Here is a 17,979-nt window from a genome sequence, read left to right on the forward strand (position 1 = left end):
TTCCAAATCTGGCACTCAAAAGGTTTTAGTGGATTTTGAGAAGGCTTGTATGACTGCAGTAAGGATTGTCTTTCCACTTGCTGATGTTAAAGGGTGTCATTTTCATCTTTGTAAGAGTCTCATTAGAAAAATAAAAAATGTTGGTTTGAAAACAGAATATGAATCTAATATCAACATAAAAATTACACTGAAGTCTCTTGCTGCATTAGCCTTTGTGCCAATTGAAGATGTGAGGTGTGTTTTTGATAAGCTTGCTGCCACAATCCCAGATGAAGAATGCTATGAGATGCTCACATACTTTTTTTCAACATATATTGAGGGTGCAGCTGGTAGAGACCCTATAAGAATATGGAATCATCATGATGCAGCCCTAGAACAGTCACCAAAATACACAAACTGTTGTGAGGGATTTCATAATGCTCTTAATTCCATGTTCCACTACAGTCATCCCAGCTTGTGTTTTCTCTTTGATGGATTGCAGAAGGACCTGGCTTGCCACAAATTAACACTTGCTAATGCACAGGCAAGTCGCCTTGAGATAGAAAAGAAAAAGTATGAGGCGCTGTATCACATGGTTGCAACTTCTGTACAGGACTATCACCAGGTAGAAGATAAACTAAAGTACTTAAAGAGAATAGCTAATTTTCAGTAAAATGGCTAATTTGCAGGTGTGCAATGATTGTTTACTACATCGGAGTTATTGTTATTAGACCTCTTTAATAAACTATTCTTGTTCAGGACTATCACCAGGTGGCTAATTATTTGCAGGTGTGCAATGATTGTTTAATAAACTGAAGTTATTGTTATTAGACCTCCTTAATAAACTGTTCTTAAGAAACTTGTGGGTAATTTTCTGTGTGAGCAATTTTCGCAGACATTCTTCTGTGCTGCAGAGCATCTCACCTATAACTCTCTACTGTTTTCTTGTGGGTATTCATGTCTGTGGGCAATTTTCTGTGGGCATTTTTCCACATATCATGTGAACATCCTCACATTGCACCTCAAATATCATAGATCTGAAACTTTGTGATGCTGGCAATTAGCAATTTTCCATGTGGGCAACTTTCCGTGTGGGCAATTTTGCATGTGGGCAACTTTCCGTGTGGGCAATTTTCCATGTGGGCAACTTTCCGTGTGGGCATTTTTCCTGTGGGCATTTTTCCTGTGGGTATTTTTCTGGTCACCGCCAGACTTAGATTTGATATGCCGCTTGTTTTCCTACTGGATCTCTCATGGTAACGTCCAATTTTATTCCAATATATTTAAAGGGAACCTGTCACCAGGTTTGGCTGATACGAGTTACTGCCAACGCCTTTCAAGGCTTATCTACAGCATTCTGTAATGCTGAATATTAGCCCCCGATCCGACCTGGTGCCGGGAAAGGTCAGAGAGGTCCAGCACCTGTGCACTGCAGGAATTTGCTCTGCCCTCAACAGGGCAGATAAGTACGCCTGCACAGGAGCGCTATGCCGGGAAGCCTATGAAACAAGCAGGAGGGCAGCATCGCAAGAAGATGGGATTTGAAGACCAGGACCTGCAACACCCATCGGACAGGACCGCCCCCCCGGGTGAGTGTCATAACATTTTCTTATCTTGCAGGTCGGATCGAGGGCTTATCTACAACATTCTAGAATGCTGTAGAAAAGCTCTGAAAGGCAGTGGCCGTAACTCGCCTCAGCCATACCTAGTGTGCCCACGATGAGATTTTTAAGCGTTTTTGCAGCGATTTTCGGCGCAAAAACGCTGCGAAAACGTTTAAAAATCTTGTATATGACGCACCCCATGCATTCCTATGGCATTCCGCACATGCTGTGCTAATGCTGCGCTTTTTTCAGCGGCGGAATCGCATCGCGGAAAAAATCGCAGCATGATCATTCTTTTGTGCGGAATCGCAAAGAATTGCCGCGATTCCGCACCCATAGGAATGCATGAGAACCGCTTACTTCCCGCATGTGGCTATGCCCACCATGCGGGAAGTTAAGCGTCTCATGTGCGGTTGGTACCCACGGTGTGGAGGATAGGAGACTGTCCTCCAGGCCCTGGGTACCATACCCCTGTAAAAAAAAGAATACAAAATTGGGGTATATTTACCTTCCGACGTCCCGCGCTGCATTCCCGGGCCTCAGCGTTCCCAGTAATGCCTTGCGGCAAGGTCCTGTGATGACGTAGTCTCGCGTGACTCTAGCGGTCTCGCGAGATCGCTATAGTAACGCGAGACCAACGTCATCACAGGTCTCGCAAGGCATTGCTGGGAACGCTGAGGCCCAGGATGGCAGCACGGGATGTCGGAAGGTAAATATACCCCGATTTTTTATTTTTTTTATCATTTTTAACATTTTATCTTTTACTATTGATGCCGCATAGGCGGCCTCAATAGTAAAAAGCTGGTCACACTTGTCAAACACTATGTTTGACGAGTGTGACCAACCTGTCAATCACTTTCCAAGCGATGCTTCAAATCACTTGGAAAGTGCTTGAGAAAATCGCGGCAAAATCGCGCGGAAAAAAAACGCGCGATTTCTGGGAAGGAGTCCGGTTTTCATTGTGCGTTTTAAAACGCTACGTGTGCCCATAGCCTTAATCTGATTCATGGTGCCTAAACCTTGGACAGCACGACTCGGCCTGGCTGCTCGATTACAGCTAGGTATATTTTTTCCTGAATTGCTGTGACATTTCAGTGATAATATACTCTAAAAATCCAGCTGGATCTTCTCAGCACTACTGCAAGTGACTGACAGGTCTCTCCCTATGCACAGAAAAGGGAAAGGCCTGTGAATCACATCTAGCAGCGAATTGTATCGCCAGGCTCTAATTCATACTTCTCGCGGTTTGGGCAGTGTGAATCAGGTGACAGGTTCCTCTTAAAGTCCCATAATATATTGGGTTGTTGAATTAAAATACTAAATTATTGAATAAATGTTACACTTCAATACAGAGGACACACTCACATGTGATTCGATCTTCTTCCCCGATTTGTTTTCTTTCCTATTACGGGAGTTCCAAAATGTTCTGGGTTGGTCAGAGGAAGTTGGTCTAGTGTCTGGGGAAACAAAGAAAATACTATCAGGGAATAGTCACACCAGTTTCAGTAAATGTAATGTTTTGTCATGAAGGAAATGCAGTATACATCAAGAACTAAAAATTATCTTTCCTTTTAAACTCTTTAATGATAGACCAGAAAGGGAATCTGTCAGTAGGATCAATCCTCCTCTGCCGTCTATATGCGCATGCAGGTCTCAGGATGCTGTATAAAATGATATTTGCAATCAGACATCTTCATGAGAAATCCAAGTTTTTCTTAATATGTACAGTATGTCACATGTGTTTTTAATCCAGTATGAGCTGTTCAGGGCTATGGGCCAGACACTGATCTCCCTGTGAATCTGCCTCTGGAGGTTATTGTCAATGAAAGGAGGTGTTACCAGTGTGAGACATGTAATGACTGACAGAAACATTTTGGTTTACTTTTTTTTGTGTGTAAAAAGATCTCTAGGGAACATATTTTTTCCCTTTATTATTCATTTTCATATTCTGCCGTAACTGAGACATCCGTAGCAGACCAAGTTACAGGGGAAAACAGCCCACTTACAGCTCTACATCTAGTTCTTCTACTACAACCCAGGAACCTTGCTATGCCAGCAGACACCTAGCGATTATGTGAACTGCGGGTTCTATAGAAGCATCAGCATGTCAATGCTTCAGTTCAATGCATAGTGCAAGTTCATTGCTATTAAGCTGGGAAAATGGAAGATAATAATATAAACAATTTCTGTATTTTCCCTTGTGTCCCTTACTGTATCTAACACCTGGGGACCGGACATGCTCCCGATAGATAGCAGGAGTATTTACAACATGTCATAAATTTTCAGGTTAAAGCCTAGAATCAAACGCCATAAATTTACCGTACTTGGTAATTAATGGGTTAATAAATTGCTAATTAAAATGCATAACTAATGTTTGGACATTAACAGAATTGTTTTGGGGTTTAAGTTTTGCGTATACCATTCCAGCAGCCATGGCGGTGGTCTGTGTCCACTCTATAGGAGTGGGAGATGCGACTCTTATAAGTCAGAATCCATGGCTCTTATTTTGATTAGCCAGCCTGGATAACACCACAAGGATGATGTCAGCTACTCAAAAGAAGAGCTGCAGAAGCCATCACGTAAGAAACACTTCTCCCACTCCCTTACCGCAGATCACTGTAAAGGATGATAAAATGGGACGTGCATATGAATTTGCACCAACTCTATTCACCACTTTTCGCTTGCCTTACTGTGTGCCACAATTCTGGTACATGCTGTTGCATTAGGTTACACCCCTTTCCCAACAGCCCATGCCCCACACGGCCAAATGAATTAAGTAGAATTTATGCCAGAAAGTGAAGCAAATGTACCCAAAATCACTGTAGAATTTGGCGCTTCTTAATCCAGTAGATGTTTAATCAAGATTGGGGTATAAAACACCAGTCTTGCTGAATTTCCCTTGCATTTTTAGTGTACACTCACATGGTCCTGGGTTCAAATCCCACCATGGACAACATCTTCAAGGAGCTTGTATGTTCTCCCTGTGTTTGTGTGGGTTTCCTCCGGATTCCTCCCACATTCCAAAGACATACTGATAGGGAATTTAGATTGTGAGCCCCTTCGGGGACAGTGATGATAATGTGGGCAAACTGTAAAGCGCTGCGTAATATGTTAGCGCTATATAAAAATAAAGACTATTATTATTATGCAGGAGTAATAGCATAAGCAAAAAAAAAAACAATCAGAATTTTCCCAAAACTACATGCAGTAAAAAAAACAAACAATAATAAACTCAATATTATTAGGGATATTAATAGTTATTTAGTGATAATTTCTCATGACAATTCAGCTGATGAATGCCACTATCATAGTAAGGCCGGGGTCACACTAGCGTTGAATACGGACGAGTGGTATGCGAGAAAACATCGCATAGCACTCGGACCACTGTTAATCTATGGGGCAGCTCCCATCACCGTATTTTTTCTCAGGCGAGAGAAATCGCAGCATGCTGCGATTGTACGCGTATATCGGCTGAGTCTCTCCAATGCAAGTCTATGGGTGCGTCAAACACTCTGACGCCACATGGACCATTCGTCTAGCTTGCAACAAATATGCACACATTATTCTCATTTCAGCCCATTGAGCCATTAAATTCAATGGGGAAAATCAGTGAGAAATGTAAAGCCATACGGATACATAGATACGAGGAAATCGCATTGCAAACTAATTACACACGGATCACCGTACAGAGAACACTCGTGCAACTCTCGGCCAAGAGACTTGGACCGATTTTTCATACGTTAAGTGTGACCCCGGCCTAAGAGGAGCACTAAGCAAACAGTCCTATACTTCCACAGAGTCTAAGACAATAGAAACACTGTTCACGTACAAGGATATTAACCTCTTTGGGTACCGTTACACGTAGCAACGCACCAACGATTCCGACAACGATACGATCTGGCTAAGATCGTTTGTGCATCGCTAGTAAGCAGTCATACAGGCCGATCTTCATAACGACGCATCAGCGATCAGCGATGTCACTAACGACCACGGCGATCGTTGGTACCGTGTCACACACTGTCTATAATAGCGATTCAGACTTTGAATAGGTGTCCTTCAGCGCTATCTATATGAATTCGGAGTCACCAACGAGGTCGCTCGTCGTTGATAAGGGGCGTCAAACACAGCGATGCATGCTGGTCAGCGTGACGCCAGCGATCAAAAAATGATCCTGAACATTCGCGCACGATCAGCAACATCGCAGCAGAGAGCCGGTCATTTCCGCGTGTCACACTTAGCGAGATCGCTAGCGATGTCGCTGTTGCGTCACAAAATCGTCGCTTCAGCGAGATCGCTAGCGATCTCGCCGTGTGTAACGGGGGCTTTACTGACAAGGGCTATTTGGGCACTAGGACACAATTCCATTTTCAAAACTAGCATATCACTTTACATGGCAACGCTTTTACTTAATAACTAGAGATAAGCGAGCACTAAAATGCTCGAGTGCTCGTGTCGAGCAATTCCTAATGCTCGTTTCGAGTAACGAGTCTAATGGGAGTCAATAGAAAGCTGAGCTTTTTTTCAGCAAACCAGCAGACCCTTCAAAGAGGTATGGGGGGGCAGTGAAAATGTTCAAATGGGTGGAAAAAATGCTGAATGGAAGGAAACCAGAATGGGGAAGACCCCTGGAAGCATCTCTGACTCCCAGATCGCTGCTGAGAACAATGGTGGCACACTTTTACTACACTTTAAGGAGTGACAATGAAACATTCCAAACAGAGGAGAAATTGCATTCTACAGGTAAATAAATGGTAAGAAAAGAGTTTTTTGAGGCTTATATAGCAACAAACGGTACCCAAGAAGATGAAATGCCCTATGTGAGAGCAATATAATAACAATACATTTTTGGCCAAGTTTTTTGAGACTTTTATACCAATGAAATGTTGAAATGTACTCCATACCACGGAGTAGTCTATGGGTGAGCAATATAATACCAATAAAATCTTGAATACGTTTTTTGAGACTTATAAAGCAATGAAATCTACGAAAGAATATGTAAAGGTCTATGGATGAGCAATATATGATACCGATCAATTTTTTTGAGGGATATATATCAAGGAAATTTATCCAAGAACATTTAATACTGTATGGATGGGCAATATAGTACTGATACAGTTTTTAAAATGTTTTTATAGGCTTAGATAGCAACAAAATGCACCCAAAAAGACATAATACCTTTTAAAATGTTTTTATAGGCTTAGATAGCAACAAAATGCACCCAAAAAGACATAATACCTTGTGGGTGAGCAATATAATACCGATACATTTGTAAACAAGATTTTTGAGGGTTGTATAGCAAGGAAATGTACCCAAGAACACGTAATACTGTATGGCTGAGAAATATAACCCAGACAAAAAAAATTTTGTGTTATAGATCACAAAAATGTACCCCAGAACACAGAATAGTGTATGGGGAAAAATGTAAACAAACAAGCACAATTTTATACACTTAAACCCTTAACAACCGCTGATACGCCATTTAACGGCGGTAGGTAAGGGTACTTAACTCACAGCGCCGTTAATTAAAAAAAAAAAAAAAAAAAAGTGTATAGCGCCCCCAGAGTTGGATTTTCTCCGGGGTCTCAGCTGCCGGGGGTAGCCGAGACCCCAGAGAACATGATTCGGGTTGGCTTTTACCGACCCCGCTTTTGCGATCGCCGTTATTAACCGTATAATGGTGACAGCAAAAAAAACAAAACGCAATTTTGCATTTAATTTCTCCCTCCTTCCCTCCTCTGATGTGATCGCACATCAGAGGAGAGAGAAATAGGGTCCCCAATCCCCCCCGGGAACCTCCCGGTGGTCCTCGGGCCCTTCTGCCTCATCCGGCGGGTGCCGCTATCTTGGTCCGGGAAGAAAATGGCGGGCGCATGCGTAGTGCGCCCGCCGAATCTGCTGGCCGGCAAATTCCATTCATTCATTCAATGTACATTTTGATCACTGTGATAAAACCTATCAGTGATCAAAATAAAAAAAATAGTAAATAACCCCCCATATCACCCCCTTAGTTAGGGAAATATAATGAAATAAAGAAAATATATTTATTTTCATTTTTCCATTAGGGTTATGGTTACAATTAGGGTTAGAATTAGAGTTAGGGTTGGAAATAGGGTTAGGGTTGGAATTAGGGTTGGAATTAGGGTTAGGGTTGGGATTAGGGTGAGGGGTTAGGGTTGGGATTAGGGTTAGAGGTTAGGGTTAGGGTTGGAGCTAGAATTGAGGGGTTTCCACTATTTACCAACTTTGGGGATCTAATTTCTCCTGTTACCCTTGTGAAAATAAAAAAATTGGCTAAAATAATCACTTTTGTGGAAAAAAAAATATTTTTTATTTTCATGGCTCTGCGTTTATAAACTTCTGTGAAGCACTTGGGGGTTCAAAATGCTCACCACACATCTAGATAAGCTCCTTGGGGGGGTCTAGTTTAGGCACATCAGGGGATCTGCAAACACAACATGACGCCCGCAAAACATTCCATCAAAGTCTGCATTCCAAAATGGCGCTTCTTCCCTTCCGAGCTCTCCTATGTGCCCAAACAGTGCCCCCCCCACATATGGGGTATCGGTGCACTCAGGACAAATTGCACAACAACTTTTGTAGTCCAATTTCTCCTGTTAGCCATGTGAAAATAAAAAATAGCGGGCTAAAAAAAATCATTTTTGAGGAAAAAAAATTATTTTTTATTTTCACTGCTCTGCGTTATAAACTTCTGTGAAGCACTTGGGCGTTCAAAGTGCTCACCACCATCTAGATAAGTTCCTTAAGGGGTCTAGTTTCCAAAATGGGGCCACTTGTTGGGGGTTTCCACTGTTTAGGCACATCAGGGGCTCTCCAAGCGCAACATGGTGTCCGATCTCAATTCCAGCCAATTCTGCATTGAAACGGCGCTCCTTCCCTTGCGAGCTCTGCCGTGCGCCCAAAAAGTGGTATACCCTCACATATGGGGTATCGGCATATTCAGGAGAAATTGCACAACATATTTTGTGGTTCACTTTCTCTTTTAACTCTTGCGAAAATAAAAAAAATTGGTGCTGAAGTAAATTTTTTGCAAAAAAAGGTTACGTTAATTTTTTCCTTCCACATTGCTTCAGTTCCTGTGAAGAACGTAAAGGGTTAATAATAATAAATAATAATAATAATAATAATCTTTATTTATATAGCGCCAACATATTCCGCAGCGCTTTACAGTTTAACAGTTTCAAAACACAAGTCATAAGTAACAACGCTAACAATACAATAATTAAAGCAAAATAAGACGAAATAAGACGACCCTGCTCGTGAGAGCGTACAATCTACAATGAGGTGAGGGAGATACAGAGTACAGGTGTGTATTTACAATGGTGTATTTACAATGAAGGTCCAGCTATCTTGCAGGAGTGAAGGATGGATGGAGATAGTGAATGGGCTACGCACGCACACTTACACAGAGAATGACTTTGATTAGTGAATGTGATAGGCCGGTCTGAACAGGTGTGTTTTGAGGGAGCGCCTAAAACTATGCAAATTGTGGATAGTCCTGATTTCTTGGGGTAGAGCATTCCAGAGGATAGGAGCAGCACGGGAGAAGTCTTGGAGTTGGGAGTGGGAGGTACGGATTAGTGCAGAGGGTAGTCGAAAGTCGTTTGCAGAGCGCAGCGATCGGCTAGGCCGATAGACAGAAATGAGAGAAGAGATGTAAGGGGGTGCCGCACTGTGGAGAGCTTTGTGGGTGAGAACAAGTAGACTTCTTGAATGCGGTTTTGAGCACCTTGAGGGGTCCAGTTTTTAGAATGGTGTCACTTTTGGGTATTTTCTGTCATGTACATCCCTAAAAATGACTTTAAAAGGGAATCTGTCACCCCTTTTTTGAGATATCATATAATGATATCATTCAATTGTGTGTCACATAAGGATTCTCTTAGTACTTTTGCTTCCCCCTGACCCCGCACCTTTCATGCATAAATACCTTTTTTATATCGGTTCAGATGAATGTAAACTGCCACGGTCCGGTCCGATGGGCGGGGCTTATTCAACTGCTCCCTGTCTTGCTCTACACAAGAAGAAATGCGTAGAGCAAGACAAGGAGGGGGGAGCAGGTGAATAAGCCCCGCCCAGCGGACCGGACAGCGGCAGTTTACATACATCTGAACCGATATAAACAAGATATTTATGCATGAAAGGTGCGTTGTCAGGGGGAAGCATAAGTACTAAGAGAATCCTTATGTGGGGCGGGGCCTAGCTCTTGATGTGAGAAGTCGGGTGGCTGTGCTTCTCTGCCACCATTAGCCTCAATTATCCTGCACAGAGCCCGAACTAGCTAATTCCTTTACCAGGATCAGATGTCTGAAGGTCCCAGGAGTCAGGGGCGAGCTTCTGCCAGACTCAGAGAGACAGACATGGGCCGCAAAAGGCAGAAAGATGTCGGAGCCTGCAGCAGTGCCTCAGTCCAAGATGGTGCTGAGAGAGAGGAGGAGGCGGGAAGAAGAAACACAGCCTTTGCACAGAGGCTGGAAGTCTCAGCCCGGCTGAACAGGTATGTCAGGGGCACAGAGACAGATGAAGAAGGAAATGGAGGGAGTGAGAAGCACAGAGATGAGGAGGAAGACGATGAGGAGATGCCTGTGCTGAATGCAGAGCTGGAGCAGGAGGAAGAGGGGGATGGTGACACTGTGCAGTTAGCTGAAAGTGCAGATGTAGCAGAGCCCACCCTGCGGGATGTATTCCAAGCTGTCTTATACTGCAAGACTGCCTTAACTGCTCTAACAAAGCAGGTGAATTGCCTGAAAGAAGAAATGGGAGGCATAAAAACATCTATGCAGAAAGTTACAGCCAGATTAACTGAGGTGGAGGACAGAGTTGGTGTAACAGAAGATCACTTAACCTCAGTGCAAAAGACACAACAACAGCACACTCAGAGGATCACGGTAGTAGCCAATAAAAATGATGACCTGGAAAACCGGTCATCTAGGAACAATTTGCGCATTGTGGGCATCCCTGAGAGAGCTGACGGTGCTGACCCCACAGCCTTTATTGAAACCTGGCTGCTGGACAAGTTTGGTGCTGATAACTTGTCGAGAGTGTTTGCGGTGGAGCGTGCCCATCGTGTACCCATGAGACCCCCAGTGCCGGGAGATGGACCTAGCACGATGCTAGCCAGAATCCTGAATTGCAGAGACAGGGACACTATCTTACGAAAGGCTGGAAAGTTGACAGATCTTAACCTGGAGGGCAAACGAATCGAAATATACCCGGATTACTCAGCCGAGGTGCAAAAGTTGCGACTGCGGTATGGCGAAGTGAAGAAACAGCTCCGCTCTTTGCATTTGAAATACTCTACAATTTATCCTGCTAAATTAAGAGTGGAAGCTTTTGGAAAGGTCATTTTTTTCCCGTCACCGGTTGAGGCTGCTTCGTGGTTGGAGCGCAACCGGAGCAAATTGAGAGAAGATAATGGCAATATGACCACATGACCCTGCTAGACTGATCACTGGACAGGGTTGTGGCGCTGCTTTACTCTGCGAAATAGGAGCGCAGAGGAGGGGGAGAACTCCCCACTGGGATCTACGTATTATGGTTAATTGTTTGACTAATGGTTCGGGACTATGCATACTGTTGACAATATGGCGGAGAGGCTGCCAATGATGGAGGAGGACACGACGCATGTTGAAGTGCGGAATACTGAGAAGTTGCTCAGGTTCTTTGAGCTCCCACTCTCACGTTGGGGAGAGAGTGACAACTGCAAAAGGGGAAGGGTGGGGGGAGGGGAAGCGGAGAGGGATGGGGGGAGGTGGGTGGGGTGGATTTGTAGGGAGATGGGGGTTTTCATGCTGTTTGACCGGGTATGATTGGGACCACAATGTAATGATGTTACTTGATGATGATGGATTGTTCTTTCTAATGCACAATGAGTAACCGTACTGTTCGGATGTTAAGTTGGAATGTACGTGGTATATCTGATAAGGTTAAGAGGGCGGCTGTTCTGAATCATATCAAATCCTGTGAACCTATGATCGCGTGCTTGCAGGAGACACATCTCACTAGAGACACTTTGCACTGGTTGTCAAGAGCCTGGATGCTAAAGACATATCATTCTACTTATTCCTCGTACTCCAGGGGGGTGTCAGTCATAATACATAAAAACACACATTTTGAAGAGCTGGAAGTGCATGTAGACAGTGAAGGGCAGTATGTATGGATTGCTTGCAGATTGTTCGGACACAAAATGATTTTAGTGGCTTTATATATCCCTCCAACTTACTCTAAAAAGAAACTACAAGCAGTACTGGAACTGACGGGCAGATGGGGGGGAGACTCCGTTGTTGATTATGGGAGATGTTAACAACACTATGAATGATTATTGGGATAAAGTAAGACCGGCAGGTACGGAAGCTGGACAGGACAGGATGACTGCCTTTGGCAAGTATGTAGGGGAACTTGGGCTGGTAGATCTGTGGAGAGTACGAAATGAGGGTAAGAGGACTTTTTCATGTCATTCGGCAACACATGGAACACTGTCGAGGATAGACCTGGCTTTGGGGGATACCGCTATGGACGGGATGGTGGGGGAGGTGGAATACCTACAGAGGACTCTCTCGGATCATGGTCCTATGGTGGTCACGCTTCTGGTGAGATCTGCTCAGGGTCAGAGGGGAGGTTGGCGTCTTCACCCGACGAGGCTTAAAGTGGTGGACATGGGTGGCATAACCAAAGAGCTAGAGCACTTCTTCCAAATGAACGAAGGGAGTACTGAGGCCACAACAGTATGGGATGCCATGAAGGCGTTTACGAGGGGACTTTTTATAAGTGAGATTGCGAGGTGTAAGACCAAAACTAAATTGGCAGATCAACAAATAAAGGATGACCTGACAAGAGCGGAGGCAGACATGATTTTGGCGCCAACGAGTGAAGCTCACAATAGACTAAAATTGGCTCAGGAGGCAGTTGATAAACTGCACATGATGCAAGCTGAGAGGAAAAGGGCATTTCAGAAAGCCCAATTCTTTGAAGAAGGAGAGAGAGTAGGTCACTTGTTGGCGGTGATATCTGCAGCACAAAGGGAGTCTTCCAGGGTGTATAAACTGAGAGATCAAACAGGAGCGACTCTGACAGACACAAAGGACATACTGGAGGTCTTCAAGGCATATTACATGGCACTGTACACTTCGAGAGCACGGGACACAGAGGGGGATGTGGAGAAATTTTTGGAAGGCATTTCACTACCTAAATTGTCTGAGGAAGATAGGTTGAGGTTGGAAGAACCTGTGAGTGTGGAGGAGGTGGAATGTGCAATACTGTCTATGCCCAATAACAAATCACCGGGAGCTGATGGTCTACCTGGGGAGGTGTACAGGGAGTTAGTGGAACTGCTGGCTCCGAAATTGAAATCTGTGTTTGATGAGGCTTTAGTGACGGGGGCACTGCCGAGATCAATGGAGGAAGCGGTGATAGTAGTTCTGCCGAAGGAGGGAAAAGATCCCATGGATGCGGAGTCGTACAGGCCCATTTCGTTGTTGACAACGGATGTCAAAATACTCGCTAAGATCCTGGCCACCCGGCTCACCGGGGTTGCGCATACCATTATACACGAGGACCAGTCGGGCTTTATGCCTAACCGCTCCACGGCTGTTAACTTAAGAAGATTATTTTTTAATATGCAACTGCCTGCTGATAATGGTGGCAGGAGAATAGTGATGTCATTGGACGCTAGGAAAGCATTTGATAGCGTGGAATGGCAATACTTATGGAAAATTATGGAACTGATGGGATTCGGCCCCACGTTCATGGCCTGGGTGAAGTTATTGTACTCATCCCCAAAGGCGGTAGTTAAGGTGAATGGAGAACAGTCCGGGATGTTTGACTTGCATAGGGGCACAAGGCAGGGGTGTCCGCTGTCCCCGCTATTGTTCTCGGTGGCAGTGGAGCCCCTGGCGGCCAAGATCAGAGCTGAGAGGGGAGTGGTCGGATTTAAATTTGGGAAGCTGGAAGAAAAAATATCATTGTATGCCGACGACATCCTGTTGTTTTTGGAAAGTGCAGGAGAGACACTGGGGTGCGCGATGGATGTAATTAAACAATTTGGGAGCATTTCGGGACTGGAGATAAATTGGCACAAGTCTTATGTCATGGCTGTGGATAGAGCAATAGAAGCGGAGGAGATAGATGAGAGGGGGAAACAACTCCAGCTAGTTTCACAGTTTAAATACCTAGGGATATGGGTAGCTCTTCCACTGTCCCGATTCACGAGTCTGAATTTGGTTCCTCTGCTAGAGAAATTTAAAGGGAAAATAGGTGCATGGTGCAAATTGGCTTTAACGGTAACGGGTAGAACTAACCTGATTAAGATGGTCCTTATACCACAACTAATGTACGTTTTGCATAATTCGCCGATATGGCTACCAAAAAAACGGTTTCGGGACATTGATTCTATCTTCATATCCTTGATATGGGGCAAGAAGCAGGCACGGATTAAATTTGGAACTCTGCAAAAAGGAAAGGAAGAGGGAGGACTGGCCGCACCAAATCCATGGGTCTATTTCTTGGCAGTACAGGGCCAGCATGTCAGGGGATGGAGAGAGCTCGACTGTGGAGGAGCAGCTCACCGGGTGCTGGTACATGTGACGGGGAGACGCCCACTTATCCAGGGTCTAGAGGATGGTACCTTTAAGAAACTGGGAGCACCATATCCTACCATAGGCATGATTCAGAAGGTATGGGACACCATTAAAAGGATCAGAGGGGTGGATGAGCTGACTAGGTACTCACCGGTGTGGGACAATGAGCATCTGCCAAAACTTAATAAGCTGCGTCAAATGGGCAATTGGAAGGCGAAAGGAGTGAGATATGTGTGCCAGCTGCAGAGTGGAACGGACCTGAAGACCTTTGAGACATTGAGAGAGGAATTTGATTTGCCTTCGGTATGGGGGTTTCAATACTATATGCTTCGACATGCTTGGAGGGCACAGTGTAGATTGGGAGCCATGACGGTTCAGGGCGACATTGTACTAGACTTTGTGTGTATGAAGGGAGGGACGAGGGGAGTTATATCGAGCATATATCATGATCTACTACACTCCTATCTGGGGGACAATCACCTCACTGCAAAGAGTAAATGGGAAAGGGAGGTGGGTACCCTCACAACAGAACAATGGGAGGCTATACTTGAAAATGTCTCGAAGATCTCTCTAAGCGAGCAGGCACGGCTCTCCCAATTATATGTAATACATAGAACATACAAAACACCGCTGGTCCTATTCAAAGCGGGCTTGAGGGGAGACTCTAGCTGCCCTAGATGTGGCACAGACCAGGCCGGACTGTTACACATGCTATGGTCGTGTCCGCGGCTGGTGGCATAATAAAAAATAAAAAACATTCACGCCACTTGGCAAGTGAAAAGGTTTTAAATACTAGAGTAGGGACTGTCCCACAAGGGTTGCCGTGACGTGGCGGGATGGCTTGTACATTATTTTGATCAAAATTATGTTTGCTAAATACCCTTATTATTATTACCTTTATGCATTATTTGCAGTATACATTTTTTACTTTTTAGTTTAGGATATTTGTGTTTTTTGCTTTTTGTTTTCTCTGGTTAATGGTCATGTGTTAATATGCACTTACATTGTGCATACACATTAACTTACTTTTCTCAGTTCAGATTTGTTTTTTATTCATTTCATTGTGCATTCAGTGCATATATGGGTGTGACCGCCCTCTTTCTGAGCTGGGAAAGCCATCCAGTCTGGCCTAAACTGTTACTAGTGGTTCAGCCGCTCGACCCTTGTTCACATTCACGCCACTTGGCAAGTGAAAAGGTTTTAAATACTAGAGTAGGGACTGTCCCACAAGGGTTGCCGTGACGTGGCGGGATGGCTTGTACATTATTTTGATCAAAATTATGTTTACTAAATACCCTTATTATTATTACCTTTATGCATTATTTGCAGTATACATTTTTTACTTTTTAGTTTAGGATATTTGTGTTTTTTGCTTTTTGTTTTCTCAAGATATGTGAATTGTTACATGTATATTGATATCCATTGTTTATTGTTTAAAATCTTTTGAAACCTAAATAAAAATAACTGGTTTAAAAAAAAAAAAGAGAATCCTTATGTGACACACAACTGTATGATATCATTATATGATATCTCAAAAAAGGGGTGACAGATTCCCTTTAAATATGATGTGGTCCCTAAAAAAATGGTTTTGTAAATTTTGTTGTAAAAATTAGAAACTGGTGGTCAACTTTTAACCCTTATAACTTCCTAACAAAAAAAAATTTTGTTTCCAAAATTGAGCTGATGTAAAGTAGACATGTGGGTAATGTTATTTATTAAGAAGACTTATTTCTCTGATTTAAGGGCATAAAAATTTAAAGTTTGAAAATTGCAAAATTTGTAAAAATTTTCGCCATATTTCCATTTTTTTCATAACTAAACACAAGTCATATAGAAGAAATTTTACCACTAACATAAAGTAAAATATGTGACGAACAGCCCACCGCCGTTCGTCTACTTACGGGCGACACTAGCGGGGGTCCCGCTGCCACCAAAACGCGACAGACAGCGGACCCTGTGTCACCACTATGTCACAATCCCACCACTGACACCGGTGTATCAGCGGACGGAGGGGCGTGACACAATGCCGGCACACGGCTATCACAGGCGCAGTGGGGCTTATCTTAGTTATCCCAACACTGGCACCATGTGACCAAAAATATCCAGCAAGCTAATCTCGCTCTACAATTTGCCGCAGGGGGAGTTTAATTTGGATGCCCCACCACTGCTATCAATCTTCCAAGTACTGCGGGGATTTATGTATATCCCACTTTCTCAGTTCCACTTTGGAACTCGCAGCTCTCCGGCGCCCCCCTTACCCTCAGGTCAGTCAGGGAACTGCACCTAGGATAATTAGTCGCCGGACGGGCTGCCTGTTGTGAACCGGCAATTAGGCTTCTGCAGTAAGGGAATTATGAATGCTGGTGCCGCAGACCCTTATTCAGCTATATAAGACCCTTCTAGACTGCCAGCAAGCCGCAATAGCCGTACACAACGCGCTGCCACCAGTCACGGTTACTTAATTCACAGTGTTAAATTAAGAGGGTCCGTGGCAAACCCCTTGAATTAGTAGCGATTATCTATCAAAGGCGTATAGTTCGAGTCTTAGAGCATAGAGACAGATCTAAATAATTATTTCATTTATTTTCCGAAAGAGGACAGTGATTACAGATAAAAGTTGCTATAAAATTGAGACATAAAATATGTACAGTACAGGTATAAAATAAAAGTGGAGAAAACAAAGAGAGTACACTCACAGTTCCATATTGTTCCTTAGGCAGACCATGCGGCTAAGGTGGGTGGAGGCGGAGCTGCACTTCTCCGCTCATCTGGGTCTTTCTAGCACGACGACTTGAGCTGTTCTGCCCTGGTTTTGTCCAGGAAATGCTTTATAGACTTGCTATGTGACATCACGGAGAGATGCATGCTGGGTTAATCCCACCTCTCCCTTTTGGATTTAGAATTACACTAGAAAACTTATACTAATCATAACTCTGTGGGGGCAGCCCGCACAGACATATATAGGGCATCATTGGTTGTGATTTGTTGAGTACAATAATTCAAGACCAAATATGCAGTAGTTCTGATACACCGTTTAGCTGGAACACATATCTCAGGTTCTGAAAGGATTAGGCTTCGCAAGAACCACGGCAGCGACGCTGTGACCGCCCGGATTACAAAAATGTGATTTTCATATCTCTAGGGTATTTGGTTCTTATGGTATAGTCTCTCATAGTTGTATTCGTTTCAAACAAAGAAGTTTTTCCCGCTCTGAAGAGGAGAGAAGGAAACAAATGGTTGTAACAGCAGGGGGGTCTCCTATTACTAGTGCGAACACAGGCTGTAGAGGAGGGGGGGTGGCACTGCTCTGTGTGTGTGTGAAGGGAGGAGGGATGAAGCTGCAGAGCTAGCAGCCTGGATTGTCATATCTGCCAGATCTTTCTGGAAAGTTACAACAGAAAACATCATATTTTGTGGACAAAACCCCATACCTCACAGACATTGTACATCACAAAATATGTCACGAAAAAAACATTCAGAATCAGCGGGATCCGTTAAAGCGTTCCAGAGTTATAACCTCATAAAGTGACAGTGGTCAGAATTGTAAAAATTGGCCTGGTCATTAAGCTGCAAAATGGCTCTGTCACTAAGGGGTTAATTGTAGTGTTATATACTACAAAAAATGCGACAGAAAGCATGTAATACTCTATAGATAAGTAATCTAATCCAGAAATATTTTTCTATGCTTTTTGTACGTTTTACATAGAACCATAATGTAACAATTAGGCCTGAGTCACACAGAACATATAAAAATACGGTCCGTTTTTTAAGGGCGAAAAAAGCAGAAATGTTCCCTGAACAGTGAT

The 17,979-nt window shown here is 43.8% G+C and overlaps 1 protein-coding gene across 2 annotated transcripts in view; it reads right to left on the bottom strand.

Annotated features, from left to right (window-relative positions):
• Window positions 1-17,979, bottom strand: part of ARID4B (AT-rich interaction domain 4B) — a 449,596-nt gene that overhangs the window by 214,922 nt on the left and 216,695 nt on the right. For both annotated transcript variants that reach the window (XM_073560137.1, XM_073560136.1), the window contains one exon: window positions 2,949-3,040. In XM_073560137.1, coding sequence (XP_073416238.1) covers window positions 2,949-3,040 — 92 coding nt within the window. The remainder of the gene's footprint in view (window positions 1-2,948; window positions 3,041-17,979) is intronic.

This window comes from Dendrobates tinctorius, unplaced genomic scaffold (genome assembly GCF_039654945.1).
Source record: "Dendrobates tinctorius isolate UK_male_01 unplaced genomic scaffold, ASM3965494v1 ptg000293l, whole genome shotgun sequence".
Taxonomy (NCBI): domain Eukaryota; kingdom Metazoa; phylum Chordata; class Amphibia; order Anura; family Dendrobatidae; genus Dendrobates; species Dendrobates tinctorius.